The sequence below is a fragment of the Coloeus monedula genome, assembly GCF_965178545.1.
Source record: "Coloeus monedula genome assembly, chromosome: 3".
Taxonomy (NCBI): Eukaryota; Metazoa; Chordata; class Aves; order Passeriformes; family Corvidae; genus Coloeus; species Coloeus monedula.
The window spans coordinates 49822932-49841305 of record NC_138783.1 but is presented as its reverse complement, the minus strand read 5'-3'; the positions used below and the strand labels follow the sequence as shown (position 1 = coordinate 49841305).

At 38.1% G+C, this 18374-nt stretch overlaps 1 protein-coding gene across 9 annotated transcripts in view; it reads left to right on the top strand.

Annotated features, from left to right (window-relative positions):
- Positions 1-6348: 6348 nt before the first annotated feature.
- The window catches only part of N4BP2L2 (NEDD4 binding protein 2 like 2), a 41791-nt gene continuing 29765 nt past the window's right edge, over positions 6349-18374 (top strand). For 4 of the 9 annotated variants that reach the window (XR_014226296.1, XM_082278594.1, XM_082278589.1 and 1 more), the window contains exons 1-4: positions 6439-6602; positions 7670-7754; positions 8930-10368; positions 17935-18059. Coding sequence is in view for 8 of the 9 variants with exons in the window: in XM_082278594.1 (XP_082134720.1) it covers positions 7752-7754; positions 8930-10368; positions 17935-18059 (1567 nt within the window). In the remaining variant the exon portion in view is untranslated. The other 5 variants (XM_082278590.1, XM_082278592.1, XM_082278591.1 and 2 more) reach the window with 5 other exon arrangements.

Below are 18374 nucleotides of genomic sequence, written 5' to 3'. Positions count from 1 at the left end.
TTGTGAAAATGATATTTTTGTTTCCAGCAAAGATAAAAAGACCTTTCACTCCCGTTTGTTTCTCTTTTAATTGTGACTCTAAAACAATTGCATCAAAAGTATTTTCCTAGCAAAACAAATCATATTAAATATATGTTGTTTATATACTGAGTCCTTCACACTGGAAGGGGCTTTTGCCATGTAGAAGGGAGACTTTCTACTTGCAGGTGTAATGATTTGTCTCAGAGAAAGAAAAATGAATTCATTTATTGGTGTTCCTCTTTAAATAGCTGATACTATTATGAACATGAGTTAACTTTGCAACTAATTTTAGTATCTCATATGTCTCTTAAGTAATTTGCAAGGAAGCCACATGGAAACAGTGACTTTAGATGACTGGAATTTTTAGACTCTTACTGCCTGTATGTGTGCTGTTTCCAACACTGTCTTCTTGCAAACAAAAATCAAACAGCTGAATAAGACAGTGATGCTCAGACTCTACTAGCTTTAGTGTATGTGCAATATAAATTCTGAAATTTAAAAGTACCACTTTGATCTTGGAGCTAACAAGTCTGATTCTACCAGAAATACCTATTTGTGCTTGTCTTGTGGCTGCTTTCTAATAAGAAGACAAGAGTCACTAAGTACTATATGGTATTTCACAAAAACAAGCAAACCAAACCAAACAAAAAACAAGAACAAAACTAGAGAGGATATGATGTTATTCTTCAGGGTGAGGACTCCAGAAATCCTTTCACTCCACCTACTCATCTGCTTTCTTCATTAAATAGTTAATAGCTACAGTGGGACACCATTAAGATTAAATGACCTACTAAAGTAAGTCAGTCTATTAAAACAAGAAGCATTACCCCCTCCCAAAACGTCGTCATGAGTCAGCTGTAGATGAATCTTTAACTTCTTCCTAAACAGGTCATTACCTTTTTGGAGACATGCATTGGAAGAGAACAATAAAATGTTTCATGTTACAGTAGCCACAGAAGCAAAAACATCATTTAGTATTTTAATGTCCTAAAACAGAATCTGTCTCTTCACTGCAGTCAGGAAGTGATGGTGCGTATTTTGCTACCAACCAGTGAATCCTTTATGCCTTAATCAAACCATCTTGCCATCTGATAGCAAAAGGTCAGAGAGCATTTATACACAAACATTTACAGCTTCTAATACAAGTTTGTTGTTGCAGGTTTTTTGTTGTTTTTTTTTTTTATAGGTTTTTCCATTCTAGTATGACTTAACAGCTGCTTTGCTGCTGAATGTCATGGAATCTTCTTGCTGACCATATTTGCAGAATGTATTCCTACAACTTAGTGCTGATATAACCTATGGCAGCCAGCATCTAAAAAATCACAGTAGTAAGGGGAAAAATTTATTCTTCCTTTGGTGCCTTGCAGACAGGTATGACAGTAGTGAATACCGTAGTGAATTAGTATTTGGGGAGTCTGTACCAGCAGTCTTTCTTTCCCTGGTGATCAGCTCAGTTTGTCAGTGAATTAAATTAGTTTCTCCTCTGAGTTACCTTAAATCAGTTACCTGATTTAAGTGCTCTCCATCCTTAATTGAGAGGTAGGATAGGAGGTGGGAGAGGACAGTACGTAACTTGAATACTCTTAAGCAATGCCATTAGCATCACAAAATGGTAAAAGATTAAGAAATTTCTACTGTAAGTTGTAGTTGTAAAGTGAGCATCTCATTTGTTCAGCTTCAAGAAATCAAACAAAAGTAATTTCAGGTAAAAGCTGAGTGGCTAAAATGGACAAGAATTTGACAAAACAGAGGGGATGTCAATTTGCAATAATTAAGCATGTTGCACTAAACTTTTGTAGTATTTTGTCATCTTCTTTCCTCTTGCTTAAACATTAGTATATTAAGAATTAAATACTTGAACATATTGTGCTCCATAAAATGCTGGATATTTTTTAGTTGCTCTATCTGGTGCTTTCTTTCTTCTACTCACACTCTTTGCTTTTACCATTCCACTGTCTTTAACATCCCATTGAATTTCAGTCTACTGAAGGCATTACACTCGGTCTCCTTCATTTTAATGGAAATGGGAGATGCTATTTAGAGAGTCCTGCAGACTAAGCAGTGACTGGACCTTCACCTTGAGTGTCAGCTTCCTAGAAACTCCCCACTCTCTACTTTGAAAGACATGAATTGTTCAGAATCCTGTTTCCTTGGCTGGCTTTCACAACCCATAAGCTCAGCTTTGTTGTGGGCCAGCAGTTGTTATACTTTATAAAGCGCTCTGTATTAGAAGTTAAATCTCACCATTCTTTTAGTTCTGTTTTGCTGTAGTACTTGAGACCTAAATCACAGAAGAGGTGCCTTACTTTCAAGAAAAATCTATGTATCATGCAGATTTCAGAGAAAACATTAAATGAAAGGTTTCAAAAACCTCCAAAATAAACTAACTAGGTGTTACTTTTATTTTTTCCCCACTATTTTTATCTCCAAAAGGATTCATCCAGTACCAGGGAATGAAATAACAATATTTAAATTACAAACTAATTATATCGTAGTCAAAAGAAATATTAATCTGGCCATTGCTTAAATGTCACTTGCTACAATCTGTTGAATATATAAAAAATATTCCCATATCACATAACCCACAGGCTACCTGGAATTATTTTTTTTATTTGTAAAAATATATAACTTTACCAAAACTCTAATTCTTAAGTTAATCTTCAAGTTGAAGTATGCAAATAAAAACCTCCACATTATCTGTGGAAATTAAAAAGTAAAAAACTCTTACTGGATTTTTACCACTAAAACTTTCATGTGACACTTACATACCAGAATTCCTCTTTGCCATATAAAACCTTCAGAAAAACAATTTGGCAAGCAACATTCCTGGTTTGTTGAGTAAACCAGTCCTCTTAAAGTTCACCAGAATTTCTCCCTAGAGATAGTTCGATTTAAATTCAAAGAATTATGCAACAGTATTTCTTAAATCATCTTGAAGCCTCACTTTTCCAAACAAGATCTAGTAGAGTGACAAGACAAACTATGACCCAAGGCCCTTTAGAAAGAGGCACAATTAAATCTAAGTCTGTAACTAGTTCTCTTGAACTCAAATATACACTATATTTAAGTGTTATTAGAAGAACAATGTTATGAGAAGAAGAGCACTCTGCTATGTCAAGTCTGATAATGAGAACACAAGATCTAAATGATTGAGCTATCATTCCACACTAACCCTTAAATGTAAAAGCCAATCTCAAGTAGTGCCCATTGGATAATTTCACTCCCCCCACTCTCCTTTTAATAACAGATGGAGTCTCATCATTCTGTCTATCTTAAATTGCCTGATCTTTTCTATTAAAAGCCATATCACAGGAATTTATTGTTGCACTAACAATTTTTAAATTTTTGTGTAAATATTTTTCATGCCAGCTACCTTCTTTATGCTGAATTATTTTGGAAAGTTTTATCTAAAATGTTTCTGGAAGCAAACTTAATGGAAACCTTTCCATACACAAAAGAATAGTATGATGTTTTTATTAAAAATACCCAGTTCACAAACAAGAAGAAAAGCCACCAGCTGAGAGGAGGCAGGACAGCAATTAGTCATCACCATGGACAGGAAAGAGTAGCAGAAGCACTTTCTCTGGCAGTAATTTCATTTTGGTGTGGTTTAGTTATGATTTGAAATTGCACCTTAAAGCTTTTTTTTCCTACAGAACCTGAAATTGGGCCCATGCACAAGAAAGCAGTGTGTTAGTGCAACTAATTAGTTTGGTACAAGTATCAGAGGTCTCTGCGTTCCATCTAAAGCATCAACTATATCAGTGAACCGTAAAGGAATCAGGATGATCCTCCAAAGTGGTCAGTTGCCATCTTCCCTTTTTAACTTAGGAAATCAAATGCAAAAACTACTCTGAGAAAATGTTCCATTTGCAAGTTCAAACACTCAACTTACATAACATCCAAACTAATTTTTTTTCAAAGAACATTACTCACTTCCTGTATGCGTATAAATTGATGTGATCTGTAAGGTTCAAATCAACTTAAACTTACAGGACTCTTGGAAAACTGAATGAAAATCTGATACATAAGGTGGAAAATTTCCCTTTCACTCTTCTCTTACATCAGTCAAAGCCAACATTTCATCAAGTAATATGAAGGTGAAGGTGATATAATAAATGGCTAGTAACACAGGAATAGATAATATTTCGTAACTTGTTACCTGTGCAAAAACACTACCTCACTCTTAGATTTTTACCTCTGTGAGACACTTCCACCATAATCACTGATGCATGTTACAGGAAGAGAGGTCTGGGTGACACATAGTAGCAGTACATGGTAGCATTCTAAGTAACTTTATAAACATATGTAAAAATGAAATTATAAAATTCAGAGTCCCCTGAAAACAAAGCAAAAACCATGATCTGTTAATGCTTCTTTGTAAATTTTTTCACTGTAGCAGAGTTCCATCTCTTGGACACTGCTTTTTCCTACCCTATGAGCTTTTCCTGACAATGTTTCTAATGAACTTCTTTTATCATCTAGTGCAAGACAAGGAATATGGGGGAATTATTTGTAGGTCTGGCTCAAGCAAGAGACTTCCCCTGTGATACATAATCCCCACATAGGAGCTGTAGCAGCTGTAACAAGATCATCAGGGAAAGTGTAATTTATTATACTCAATGAGGTTGAAAAAATGACATTAGGGTACTGCCAGTCATAACATGTGGCTTATTTAATTAGATACAAGTAATGGGAGAGCTCCCCAAATTAAATACATCTGAGACAATTACTACATACACAACATGAAGCGCTTGAGAGCTCTGATCTCCAGACATTACCTTCAAAATGTCCACGTGCAGCATATTTACTCTCTCTAAATGGTTAACTTGGGTGTTTGATGACTTAGCTTGTGTAGGGGAGCACATAATTACTATTTCAGATGGAAAATAGTTTTTTTCCTTAGGATTAAATATTACTATTAGAAAAGAATTGTCCAATAAGTTGAGAGTCTCAGTTGCAAAATATTTTCTAAGATTAAAATTAAGCACTAGCCTCATTATCTTTAGAAAATCTCATAGAAAAGGCTACAAGAATAAAGCAATATAGCCCCTTTTGTTTGCAAAATACTCGTGTTAGAATTATTCCAACAACTTTCAATTATGTTCTCCTTTCTATATCCTGTGTCACTACATTTTTCTTGGTATCAAAGGTCAGTTCCTTATCTTTTCTATTTCCCTCCCTGAAAGAACTCCTTACAACAGCTATGACCAGTTCCTTCTGAATTTTTATTTACTTCAAAACAGCTTTAGAATTTGTCTCTTTGACACAAAATGGTACAAAATGCATGTCCCAAAGCTACAGCCAGGCCATGTCTAAATACAGGACTTTTCCCATCTACCAGGAGAATTCACTCAATTTTTTTCCACTCTGAAATGGAGTGACACAGTTGTGCTACCTTTACTCCTTGGAAGCTGCCCACAGGTTTCCCAGCTCTGGCTGCAATGCTGGCAATGTCTTCTTAACTAGCGCAGCACCATTATAAAAAGAAATCAATATGGGAAAATATTTGTTGCTACAATTGTGGCATTCCCACAACACACATCTCAGTGGCTTTTAAATTGGAAGAGCACTAATCTTAACAAAGCATGGCAAACTGGGATTCACTTTAACAGCTCACTTCTGATCTAGATTAAAAAAGACACATCCATACCTTTCAACAACACAAGGCCATCACCTGGCACAGGAAAGGAGATTATGCTTTGCTTGCAGAGGTAGCAGGAAGGAATGCCTGGCCAGTGGATTTGACCAGTTTTCTTTTTACCATTTATAGCAAATAAACTAATTTCAGTGACTTTATAAATCACATACTTAAAAACCTTCATAATACATTTGGGTGATGTGAAAGAATAAACGTTGCAGGTATTTAGAATGGGCACATCGCTTACTGGAGCTCTTGTGTGCAGTAATGAAATTTGGGGAATTACTGTTAGAAGACGGGGGGCTCTTTTAGGAAAATGTGGTTTGCCTTGCACAGCATCACAAGATTTGAAAAAAAAAAAAAAGTAGCCACGTCATATTAAATTTTTACTTTATCCATGCAGGAGGGAAGGTTGCAAATCCATGTTAAGTGCAACACACGTCTAAGAAACTTGGGCAGCTTTTACCCTAGGGACAAACCTCACCGGAACTTCGTCGTTGCTCCCCCACAAAAACCAGAATGCCACTTAACGCAAACCTCCCGACACGGTGAGAAGACAGCCCCCGAAGGAGAGTAACACAGCCTAAACCCCACGGCCGGCGCCGGCCCCGGGCACTTCCCATCGGGCAGGGCGCGCGGCGCGTGGGGGAAGCTCCGCCCCTCCCGGTGCCACGCGCGGGGTGATAGGGCACAGGGAGGCGGCGCCATTTTGGGAGCGAGGGGTTGGCCTTGCTGCCCCTCCCGCGGCCGGGAGCCGCTGTCTTGAGGTTCGTGTCCTTCCCCCTCTGTGGCTGCGGCGGCTGCTGCTCGGTCGGGCCGCGAAGGGAAGCCGCGTCTCCTCCGCCATCACTGCTGCTGCCACGGACCTGTGCCACCACGGGCGGGGAAGAGGCAGCGTGGGGATGGCGGTGTCAGCGCGCAGGAGCCGGCGGCTGCTGAGGTTCTGTGACGTGGGCGGCGGGCTGAGGAAAGTGTTTATGTGTGTGGGAGAGGACTGGGCTTTGCACCGTGGGGAAGGGAGGGAGGGGGCGGCTGACACACCTCCCCGAGGCATGGGGTCGGCGGCTGTGCCTTCACTTCGGACACGCTGCTGCCGGCCCGGGGTGGGAGCACAGCCTTCTTCCCGCGGCTCCAGGTGGGTCCTGGCGCCGTGTGGGGAGCGCTGGGCTATGCGCCTTGTGACCGCCCTGCCCACAGTGCAAGGGAAGCCAGTGAGTTCCCCTGTCTGTAGGTTCTGCCATATAGGCCTTATTTTTCCATTTGGGAAAGGTATTGTACAGGCCGAGTTCAAGGCCTTAAGTTAGATAGTTGATTGAACCTTCTGGATGTTTCACAGGTCAGTTAAAGTGGTAAATAAGTTTGGCATCCCATGTGCTGGCTCAGGTTCAATGCTTACAACCAGTTATTTCCAGAAATTATATAGACCCGAGCCTGTCCCATTCAAGAGGTGCGAATGTCAGAAAGACTGCGGTTTCCTTGAGCATACTTGCTCTGTTCTCCCCAGGGATGCAGGTGGATTTAGTTTTGCATGTAGCTTTACTCCCTCCAAGGTTAGCGAGGGAAAGTCTGTTAGAGATTAGCAAGAAAGGATGTTCGTATGTGAGACAGTTATGGAGCAGCATCCTTGTCATGGGATCTTGTCATGCAGCAAGTGTTCACATGTTTGCTCTTTTAATTCCACATCAGGAAATGGTGTCTGCTTAAACACCATCCCAGAAGAAGATGAGGATATAAAAGCTAATAAAGTAATTTTTTCCCCCAATACTGTTTTTGAGTGGAGGCAGAGTAGCATTTTTTTTGTAGGTGGGGATAGACTCAATAATTGGTAGTAATGTCATACTTGCTTTCTAATGTCCAAAAATGAAGAACTAAGAAGATGGAGGTATGCACAAACCACATATATCTTGGGGGGGGGGGGGGAGGAGAGAACATTGTACCAATTCTGAGGAAGAGAGAGAGTTGCATGGCCATGTTTCTTTGCCTTCTGACAGTAGTGCTTTCTTCCAGGTACTAGAGTCAAGTGCGGACAGTAAAATCTCCTTCGTTTAGACATTTCGAGGTTGAGAATGGCAGGTTTCTCTTCCTTTGGATGGTAGGTGAGAAAGTGCCTTTTCTTGTCAGTTTTGCAAGTAAACATGACAGGATAATGGTTACTTACAAATCTTCCCATAACACTACCTACAGGTCCTTTTCAGATAAAGAAAAAAATTATTTTCTCATCCAGGATGAAGAGCATGTGGCGTTTTGTTAATTACTCCTAGAAAGTTGAAATGTTTCAGAAAACAGTAGAATAAACCCTCCAGTAAGAGAAACATGTTCTTTCTTGTTTGAAACTGCATTTTCTTGGAGGGGAAGAATTTGCTCTTTATTGTGTACTGTGTAGACTTCAAAATCCAAGAAATCCAGACTAATAGATGGATAATGGCATGTCACAGTGGTTAGTGCCATCTTGCTTTGTCTTTGCTCACGTCTGAACCTTTCTGGAACTTACTGGTTTAATTCTTAGAATGCAATCTATTTGGGACAGGGATTTTTTTTCTTTTCTTTTTTTTTTTTTTAATGTGTTTAATTTGAGAAGACATGCAAGCAAGTGATCTTGGTCCCTAACACAAAAGTCCAGAAGTCTTTAGTAGTTCTAAAACCAGAACCATGATAACAGATTGCAGCTTTGATTTTAAGTCTTACTTGACTAGTCCTAAATTACGAATGTCACCCAGCACCTGTTTGACTGGTGTTAAATGAGTTAGCTGAGTTTGGTTCATGTCACAGAAAACAATCTTCAGGGTTGAAGTATTTGCATTTTTGTTGCTCGTATTAGTAGTGTGTTGCTCATGATTTCAGGCATCAGTTTGGTGCATTGGAAATTAGCACATGCTTATCTTTAAAAGTGGTTTCAAACACTTGGCAGAATAACACAGGTAGCAGAGAACAGTAGTAACATAGGTCAGAGATGGTTGATGTAATTAAATTTTCAAATAGTCACTTTTTAAAAGCATGATTTGTAAATTTTTTAATGCATATCATAAAATGTGGCTGCTGGACTGATACAGCACTAATTTAGTTCTTTACTAAAGATGAGCAATAAATAATGTAGCAGTCTTGTTTAAACCGTACTTGTGGTAGGTGATGTCTGTTTTTCTTCTGAGTGAGTACATTCTAGTTGTGGCCATGGAGGGTGTGATGTCATAGGCCTGAATAACTTCAGCTTTTTTTATACTTTATTTTAAAAATGTGCATGCTGATAACGTATTCCTTTTTGTTTCTAAGATGCTTCATGCTGAAAATACAGTAAGGCTCTTAGATCGTCAGGATGAAATCAGAATTGAGCCATCTTCTAAAAGAATGAAGTCAACAGAAGGGACTTGTGAGAAACTCCCTGATGTTGATAACAAAGGTACTCAGGAGAAGGTGGATGTTGAGAAAAAGTCAAATGGTTGTATACCTTTGTGTGCCTTAGATAAACAAGGGCAACATGAAATGCAGAACCAAGAGGAAATACTTACTGGTGTCTTGGGATCCTTGAATGAAGTTCTCCCTGAAAATAATCCAGTACTTTGTCAGCCAGTTGATTTAGAAACTGTGCAGAATGTAAATTCTCCGTTTGCGTCAATAAATGACTCTAAAGCTGAAGAAGAAAAAGGCCCTTTTATTACAAATAATGCTGGTGAAGATAATATTGAGAAAAGCAGTACATTATTCTCAGTAAATAGAAATGAATCAGATGAAGACTTTTTTACAAGCAAAGATTTCATAGGACCGATTTACAAGCCTGCCAAAAGTAACAAACAGGACAAATCTGGCAATTGTAGTGGATGTAGGAACAATGAAGGAGATGAGAATGAATTATATGAAAACAGATCTAAAAGAAAGGAGGCAAAGAAGATTCAGGCTGTTTCTGCCGCTGTACCAGAAATAGATGATGAACTGGACCAGTTCTATAAAGAAATTCACCAGCTGGAAAATGAAAATTTAGATGCTAATCTTCAGGAAAAAGAAACTGAAATTTCTCAGGAACAGCACTCTCCATTTAACTGTAGTCAAAGCTCAGAAGAGAATTCTCAACCTGTATTGTTGGGCAGTCCGCAGCCATTTTACGAGAATGGACAGTGTTTTTCAGGGGAACAGAACAGTCAGAAAACAAGCAAAGAGCAACAGTCAGTTGTGGAAACAGGTGGCTGGAAAACTGAAAATACTTTTAATGGCCAAGTTGATGCTTGGAACTGCTCAGTGCCTGAATTCAGACCTGCTTGGCAGACTAGTGCATCTTTCAGAAAACCTCAGGGATCTCTTCCTCCTAGATTCAACCATCAATCCCATTTTCAGATACTTAATTCCCTACCACAAATCCAAAATACTCTCTCTTCTCAGAATGGGGGGCTTTCTTATAAAAATTATCATTGTTACCATGAAAATACTGATATCAACAGTCGTGGTCCATTGCTTGATCAAAATACCAACTATTCTGGTCATATGGACATCCATTCTACTCAGGTCTTCAGGAATGGAAATAATGATCAGAATGGACTCCAAAGTAATGGTTTCTGTGAAACCAGAGAAGAATGTTGGAAGGGTTCAAAAGCTGACAGTAGAGAAGGAATGCACAGCTTTTCTTCATTGCAGTTATCGGAAGAAAGATTCAGTTGTTCACGGAAATTGCTTTTAATCTTAAGAGGCCTACCAGGTTCAGGGAAATCAACACTTTCTCGGTGAGTAAAGACTTAAAGCTTGAGAAGTTTATTCAAATAAAAACTTTTTAAGAATTTGAATATATCTATAAGCACTTAGGAAACTTTTTAGTTCGTGAATTAGGTTATTAAAATGTAGTAGTTTAATATTTGCTGTCACTTGTACTTAGTGAGTGCAAGTGACAGTAAATATTAAAAATATTTACTTGGGGGTTTTGTCTCCTTCAGAGTTTTGATGAACAGGAGCTCCTCTGTGTTAAATTTAATATGTTGAGCATCCATTAAATTGCGTCATCTTTTATTCTGAAATTTTCAAGTGTACTAGTATGTGATGGTCTGCTGCGCTTTTTTTTTTTAATTCTTAAATTCCCTAATTTAAAAAAAATCCCATCAAATCTAACAATGACAATTTGACTGAACCATAAGTACATTTTCATGCCCGTGCAAAAATTTTCAAAGGCTATTAGAAGAACGCTGCTACTCTGAAAATACTTGTTTTCAGTGTGTATTGATGAAACTGAGCATTGTCTCATTCCCTTTTCTCATAGTGTGGTCTGTCAACTGCTTTTCTTTATTTGTGAAAAGCACACAAGGAAAGTATTATTTTTTTCTTCAAAATACGCTTGCTGAAGTCTGACAGGGTTAAAAGAAGATACCATCTCCAACTTGCATTTTCACTTGGTGTTTTTGGCCTAGTTCAAAAAGCACAAAAAGTTGACAGAGCACAGACACTACCAGTATTAAATGAAAATAAGTTTCTCTTGTGTATATAAAAAAAAGAAGTTACTAAGTCAGTACTTAACTGATTGAGTTTCATCCAAAAACTACATCACAGGTGGGATGTCTTCTGTAGTTGTCATCTGTTGGGTGCAAGGAGTCTGTGAAATAGATACAGTCATCATGTTCTTACTTGTTTTTTATATAAAGGAGTAACATTCTATTTGTTGAGTTTTTCCTGATATTTAGGAGACAGTGATCTCCATATCATAGCTAGAAATTTCTAATTGGTATTCTTCTTACATGTTTGAGTGATTTTTGCTATAATATTTTATTGTTACTGATTGCTGTATTTTGCAAGCCTGCATTTTTGAAGCTGCATGTCCCCATGTGGTATTACTGCAGTAATTCCTTTAATATGTGAAAGCAACATAAAAAATTGGAAAAATAAGCCTGTGGAAAAAGTGCTGCCTCATTCAGTTCAGGGACTGGATAATACTTAATGTGAAGATACCAAATATATTTGTTTTCTGTGTTTGATGTGCTAAATTGTTTTTGAGTCTTTCTCCAAATATATGACTAATATTGTCTGAAAAAGTCTAAATATCTTCAGGTTTTTAAGAATTCACATTTGTGCTTTTTTTCCTCTCATAAATGAGATCAGTTACTAATCTTAGTTAGCAGATGGGAAACTGGGCACTATGAGATCAAGGTTAAGAATAGTTACCAAAAGTGGGTGCAGAATTTGAACTGCATGGTACTTGTTTTTCAGCGTATTCAATTACGTGCAGTTTAATATATTTAATGCTTGGTTGCAGTTGTGTATCCCCATGAAATCGTCTCAGGGTCTTGGATATCTTTGGGGAAAAGCATCCCAGAATTAATGGGAGCCTATGAGGAAAATGCATGTATTATTAGTTAAATCTTAATAAACATGTTTGGAACATGTTTTTCTATGTAGCATCATAGAATTCTGCAGTGTAGACTAGACAGCAATGATGTTACATCTGAGGTCATATTAATACCTACAGGTATCTTTGCAGGTGTGGCATCTTTGGCACCTGCAGACAAACCTCTACTGTTTGTGTCAGTAAAATAACTGTGAAGGAAAAGCAGAGAACTGACATCATCTCTGTGGATCAGCACTAGAGGGGAATGAGGTGTATCTTGCAAGTGGGTTTCCCAGTAGGAAATGACAACAGAGCCAGTAGTGAGACCTTGGAATCTCAAATTTCTATTTGTGGTTTGCACCGAGTAAGGGTTTGTAAGTACAGACACTTTTCTTCCCGCTTGCAAACTTGACTTGTGTCTGTCTTGAATCTTCCACTGAAGTTTGTGTTTTGTTTTTACTCTTCCATTCCAACTAAGCAGTTGGAATTACGGGCACGTTTTTTGGAAGAGACTAGTGGATGTGAACTAGTCCATTGTTCTGCTTGGAGGAATGGAGGAGGTTAGTCACTGTCACTGGAGCAGGTCAGGTATGTCTTTGTCAGGCCTGATCTTAAAAACCCAACAGATTCTCTGGTGTCACCAAACTTTTCTAGTGCAGTACAGCCCACCTAAGTAAGGAAGTTCTTCCTAATCTCCAAACTGAAGTTCCCAAGCCACAATTTGCATGTCCCCTGTAATAATGTGTGCTGTTACATGGTAGAATCTGGCTCATCTTCCTTGCAGCTTCCCTTCTGGTAAGGGATGGGCGTATTCACTGTAAAAGGCTGACATCAGATCTTTTACTGTCTCCACTGCCAGACTAAACAAGCCCAGCTGCTGTTAACCTCTCCTTGGAGGTTGTATGCCCATAGCCATCTTGGTAGCCATCTGTTCAGCCCTTCCATGTTTTTCAGCATGTCTTTTGAACTGGGAAGTCCCACACTGCACACAGTATTTCAGTATTGACCACACAAGAGTCAGGCAGACCTTCTCTGATGATCTGCTGGCCACACTAAACTAAAAATATACTAAATATGCACTAAAGTGAACCTATACTAAAGCCCAGGTTGTGGTGTGCCCTGCCTTTGATGAGAGTACACCGTTCACTCATCTCATTTGATGTCCACTGTAATCCTCCAACTCTTTTCAACAGAGCTGCTCAACCACTCACTTTCCCACCTGTGCTGATGCTTAGGTTTCATCAGTTGCAGAACTTAGTCTTTCCTTGTTGAGCTTCGTGGTGTTTTGCTTAGCCCAGTTCTCGGGTTTCTCAGTGGCCTTTTGGATAGAAGCCTCACTGTTCAGCTCAGTGTTGAGCCTCACTGCTGATTTGGTGTCACCTGCAAGCTCTCTGCCTCATTATCCAGGTTAATGATGAAGATACTGAAAAAAATTGGTCCCACTATATCCTTTGCTGTTCTCTGCTTGCTACTGGCTGGGAGATGATGTTGGAAGTTTTGATAGTTTCTGAGTATGCTGCAGTCATCACTCAGTCCTCATCGACAAAGGCGCTTGTTTCATCAGACAGTGCGTTCTGGTTAGTAAAGAATGATTTGTCTTTTGCAAAACCCACATTGACTCTTCCTGGTTACCTTCATTTCTTTAACATGTTTGGAAATAGATTCCAAGAGGATGCACTCCATTGTTTCCAGAGCAGAGCGTAGGTGAGGTTGAGCAGCCTTTAGTTCTTTGGGTCTTTGTCTTTACTTGCCTTAAATATGAGCATAACACCAGCCATTTCTGGGTTTAAGGAACTCCCCTCATCTCATGGATTTATTTCCTGTGTCCGCCTGACTTAGACAATCCTAGCCCCTGAGGCCATACAAAATCCTGTTTCTTAATCATCCATTTCCAGTTTGGTTTTCCTGTTCATATCCATTCACGGCTTTTGGTTTGTGCTTACTAGCTCCTTATCTGCTTCTAAATTCTAAGCTGATTCCTTCAGTTCCTTCTGCATCTCGTTTCTTCCCAGATTCATTTTCTCCTTGTTTCTGTCAGTGGTACTATCTCACTCCCAACTTCATCGTAACAGTGTCTTCCCTCTGCTTCACTCTTTGCCTTGGCCCTATTTCCTAGCTCTTCTGCCAGTACCAAGTTGCTTGTTCTGGTGTTTATACCACAACGCTTCCCATGTCCTCCTATTTCAAGGCAATTTTGTTCCTTCTGTTGCCGTTCTTGTGTTGGGAGAAATGTGTTCTTAAAATGCCGTATTGGTCCTGAATCAGCTTCCTGACACTATCAGATTGCTCTGTTCAAGATTGGGTTTACTGCAGCGAGAATCCTTGCATTTTCTGCTCTACTTTATACAAAAAATGAGTTCTTTTCACTCCTATTTTCTGTGCGTGTGACATTTTAAAGTTGTATGCCTTGGGCAGATTTACAAAAAGTTTTTGCAGGGCAAACGAACACATGTACTTTGTCAGATTTCACTTCCTTAGTCCAAAGCTTCTCAGAGAAAAGCTTAGAGTAACAAAATATCGTACAAATGCTTTCTTTTTATCTTGGTTTTGGAAGAGATTGACCATTTAGTTAAAAATGTTTGTAAACAGTTTGGTCAGACAGATACCCAGTAGTGATAGCTTTAGCCCAAGTAACCAAAGTCTGCTACAATTCGATAGTAATGTGATCTTACAGTCCTGGGAAAAGTTACAGGAAAAGAAACTTGTATTTTTAGAATATTTTGCTACTAAAATTGGCAGCAGTAGCAATTTGGCTTTTCTCCATAAATACCTAAGCATTAATTTGAAAAAAATGTAGCTTAGTGAAATGGAAAGACCAAATATTGGTGTCATTTAAGAAGTCCCTTTTTATTTAAATCTAGTAATATATAAAGACACTTGTATTTCTCTAGGGCCGTTCTTCCTCAGAGCAAGATGTTGTGAAGGGAAGAGTTAAAGCATTGGTGTTTATAGCTGAATGTAGAAACAGTGGTGTGCTGTTGTTTCTAATTATGTATTTATTTAAATAGTGTTACAAGGAGCGCTTTCAAAGGAGCTCAGTAATGCTGCATATTTTGACACTATATTTAGTTCCTGCCTATTTTTTTCCTCATCCATGATATGCTTGCTGGTTTAAATAGGTGAATTATTAGATTCTGAGATACCTTCTTTATTATAAAATCATTTATCAGAGTAGGCTAACTAGGATACAGGTTTGGGGACCATTTTAGTTTTGAAGAAGAGGGATTTGTTTGTGTGCATGCATGCACGTATGCATTGGAAAATGTGTATTGGTTTGCTGAGTAGTTAATATTTTGGTTTCAACATGAGTTTTTTGTATGTCAGGATAATAGCTTCTATTAGATCAGATAGCATGTCTGGAAAAAGTAGGTGAGCTGCTTTAATTTCAGTGTCCTACTGTGTTCAAAGGTGGGTGTTTGCTTGGAGGGAAGGTTTAGAGTGAAAAAGATGGATTACAGCAGTTGGATAATATGCTACTCATTTCAAGCATGTGCACATACTGATGCTGACTAAACCATAATTTGACTCTCATTAGAAATACATTTATATCTTTTTCTTTCTTCATGTCTCAAAAGTGGAAATAATTTCTGTCGGTTTAGATAGTAATGATGCTTTCTTTGTATAGATATGCTTTTTGTTCTTTCTGTTTTCTAGTTATGAGCCTGGGATAAATTTTACTTCCAAACACGTGTTAGAGGTGTATGAATTATTCCATATGGTGTCAGCAAACAGGTTTCTGCTTTGAATTTTAAAAGTTTAAGTACTGTGAATTCTGAAAGAGGTAATTGTCAGGCTTTTAAAGTACAATGTTCTATGATTCAATTTCACAATTTAGAAAGAGGTTCCAATCACTACTGTAATATTTGAAGTTTCAGATCATAAACTCATGACTTTGTGATAGCTTGTGTGTTGTGTATGGGGTAAGGGCTCTCTTACTCTGGCCTCTTTGGTAACCACTTTACCTTCTCAAATTCTATGGGTTTAGGATTATTGCAAATACAGTTTACTATATTAAATCTGTTATTTCAGTTACATTGATTCATTAATAATTGTGGTGTATTCTGAACTTCAAGGAATACTAACAAAATATTTCAAGAATACACTTTATTGATGGGTTTGCAAGATTTCTGAACCCTTGCTACTGTGTTTCTTTATTGCTACTAATGTTGTTTGGAAGATACAACAAAAGAATTGGAGTGAGTGAGTTGTTCTCCAGAACATGAGCAGATGGAGTCAGTTCTTAGCAATAAAAATGAAGATGAATGTCCCATTAGTGTTGATTCCTCAGTTGATATATTCCTATGGAAACCTGATGCTCAGGACCCTAGGAACTGTAGGGGTGTGTCCATCTACTCAGCCAATAGAAGAATCCCAGATATTATTTGCTGTCTTTTTTCAAGGCAGATGATTTTTTAAGATATGTGTATATACATTCAGCACACAAGGAGCGAGTGTGGAAGATAGATCCAGTTTTTCTAGCATTATTAATTGGCAAATGTAGCTTACTGTAAATAAGAGAATTGGGCCATGTATGAAATCACAGCCAAGTAACTTAATATAAATTTGTTAAATATTTTATACAAGGGAGGAAGAAGGATAAAAAAATTGTTGCTGTGTGTGGTGTATGATTTACTGGTGCCATTTCATCTACTTAGAACAGAAATAGGTGTTGAATCCTTCTGCACTCTTCTAAACCAGTGTATTACACATCCTTTTGAAAGATCAAGGCTCTAACAAAACCAATTATTTATCAACGTTTAAATAAAGTGGCTGCACTTTCAATGTATCATGCTCTGCTTTCTCAAATAGCATGGCTATTTGTCCTGAAGCAACCTAAAGCTCTGGAAAAGGAAGAGCAAGGAGGAGGTAACAGTTTGTATGAAGCTTTGATCATGTTACTTGACATTGCACCATTAGTAGTTTCTTCTGGTCTTTAGTAACCTGAATTTGGTTGTACATATGTCGGTATCTTAAAAGCAGAAATAACCAGCAGCGGAGTTGTGGGACAATAAACCTACAGGAATATAAACTAACATGTAATACAGTGTCACAGTCATTAAACTATGATCCATAACAAGTCTGTTGTTGGTGACAGGTGGCAAAACATAGCAAAGTCCTCATGTAAGAATTACAGTTAAGTAGCTCTTTGTACAGATATATATATAGGAAAGCTTAGTAACTTAGAACTAGCATATCTTTGTTCCCCTTAGTTATTTGGGATCTGGCCAATTTTTTTTTTGTTCCTGCCACCTCAGCAGTAGTGCAATCCCACATACCACTAGTGTAGTTTGGCTTTTGTAGCCTGTGGGTATGTTGCCTATTTCTGAGCTGGAATAGTTGCCTAAATTTCCATAGAAGAGTGATGTCTGAATGTTGCAGCGGGTGCTACATGCTCTGTGGCATTAACTGGCTGTTTGCTGTTTTCAAATCTAAGTGTGCTGTAGAACTAAAAATAGATAGGGAGGCCTAAAGTCCAGTCTGCACCTATTCTGTAGGGTGGACTTTAGACAGAAATGTGCTGTGGTCTCAGTTATATAAGGATTTCCTTTAAACACCAATTTCCAAGTACTTTCTGAAATTAGATTTATGTTTGGGAGAATGGGGAGTTCTCATGATCAGATTGCTTTCTAGACATATTTCCAAGTGAGGATTGAGATGGAAAATGTTAGCAAATACACTCAATTATTATGAGATACTTGGAACTTACTCTAATATAGCCATAAAATTAGATGGATACAAACATCTCTTGGGAGTGGAGAAGAAACAACAAATACAAAAATAGTAGAGAGGGAAAATATATTGCTTTAATTGCATTAGAATTATTGGTAATACATGTGGGTGTGCTTTTTATAAATCTGTTTGAAGTTTGCAAGAAGTTCAGAAATAGGTCACAGTTCAATTTATTTTAGCTATATTATTTTGATGTGTTTATCTCTCTGAAAATTGAAAGTTAATGCATTTTTGTGTTTTTCTTTAACAGGGCTCTGCTTGGTCAGAGTTGTGATGGCATTGTGCTCAGCACCGATGATTATTTTCGTCAGCAGTATGGATACACGTATAATGCTGCTCAGCTTGGTGATGCCCACGAGTGGAACCGGAAGAGAGGTTGGAATGAATAAAAGGAATCCTATTGAGCTGTGTTACATAGGGGAAATAGAAGGGTGGCATAACATGTATGACTGTTAGGAGTCTATATGAAAAGGAGTATATATATTTTAGCAAAGCATATATAGAAGTATTTAAAGTATTTTTTATACTTTAGTTCACGTATACATATACATTAAATTTTGAACTTCTGCAAGATTCAGTTAAAAAGAGATAACCTTGTTTCTTTGGGCATCAGGTTCTTGTTTCTGCTTGTTTTCATTCCTGCCTGTACCTTTTATTCTTTCTCTTAGAGTGTTTCAGTCAAAGTAGATT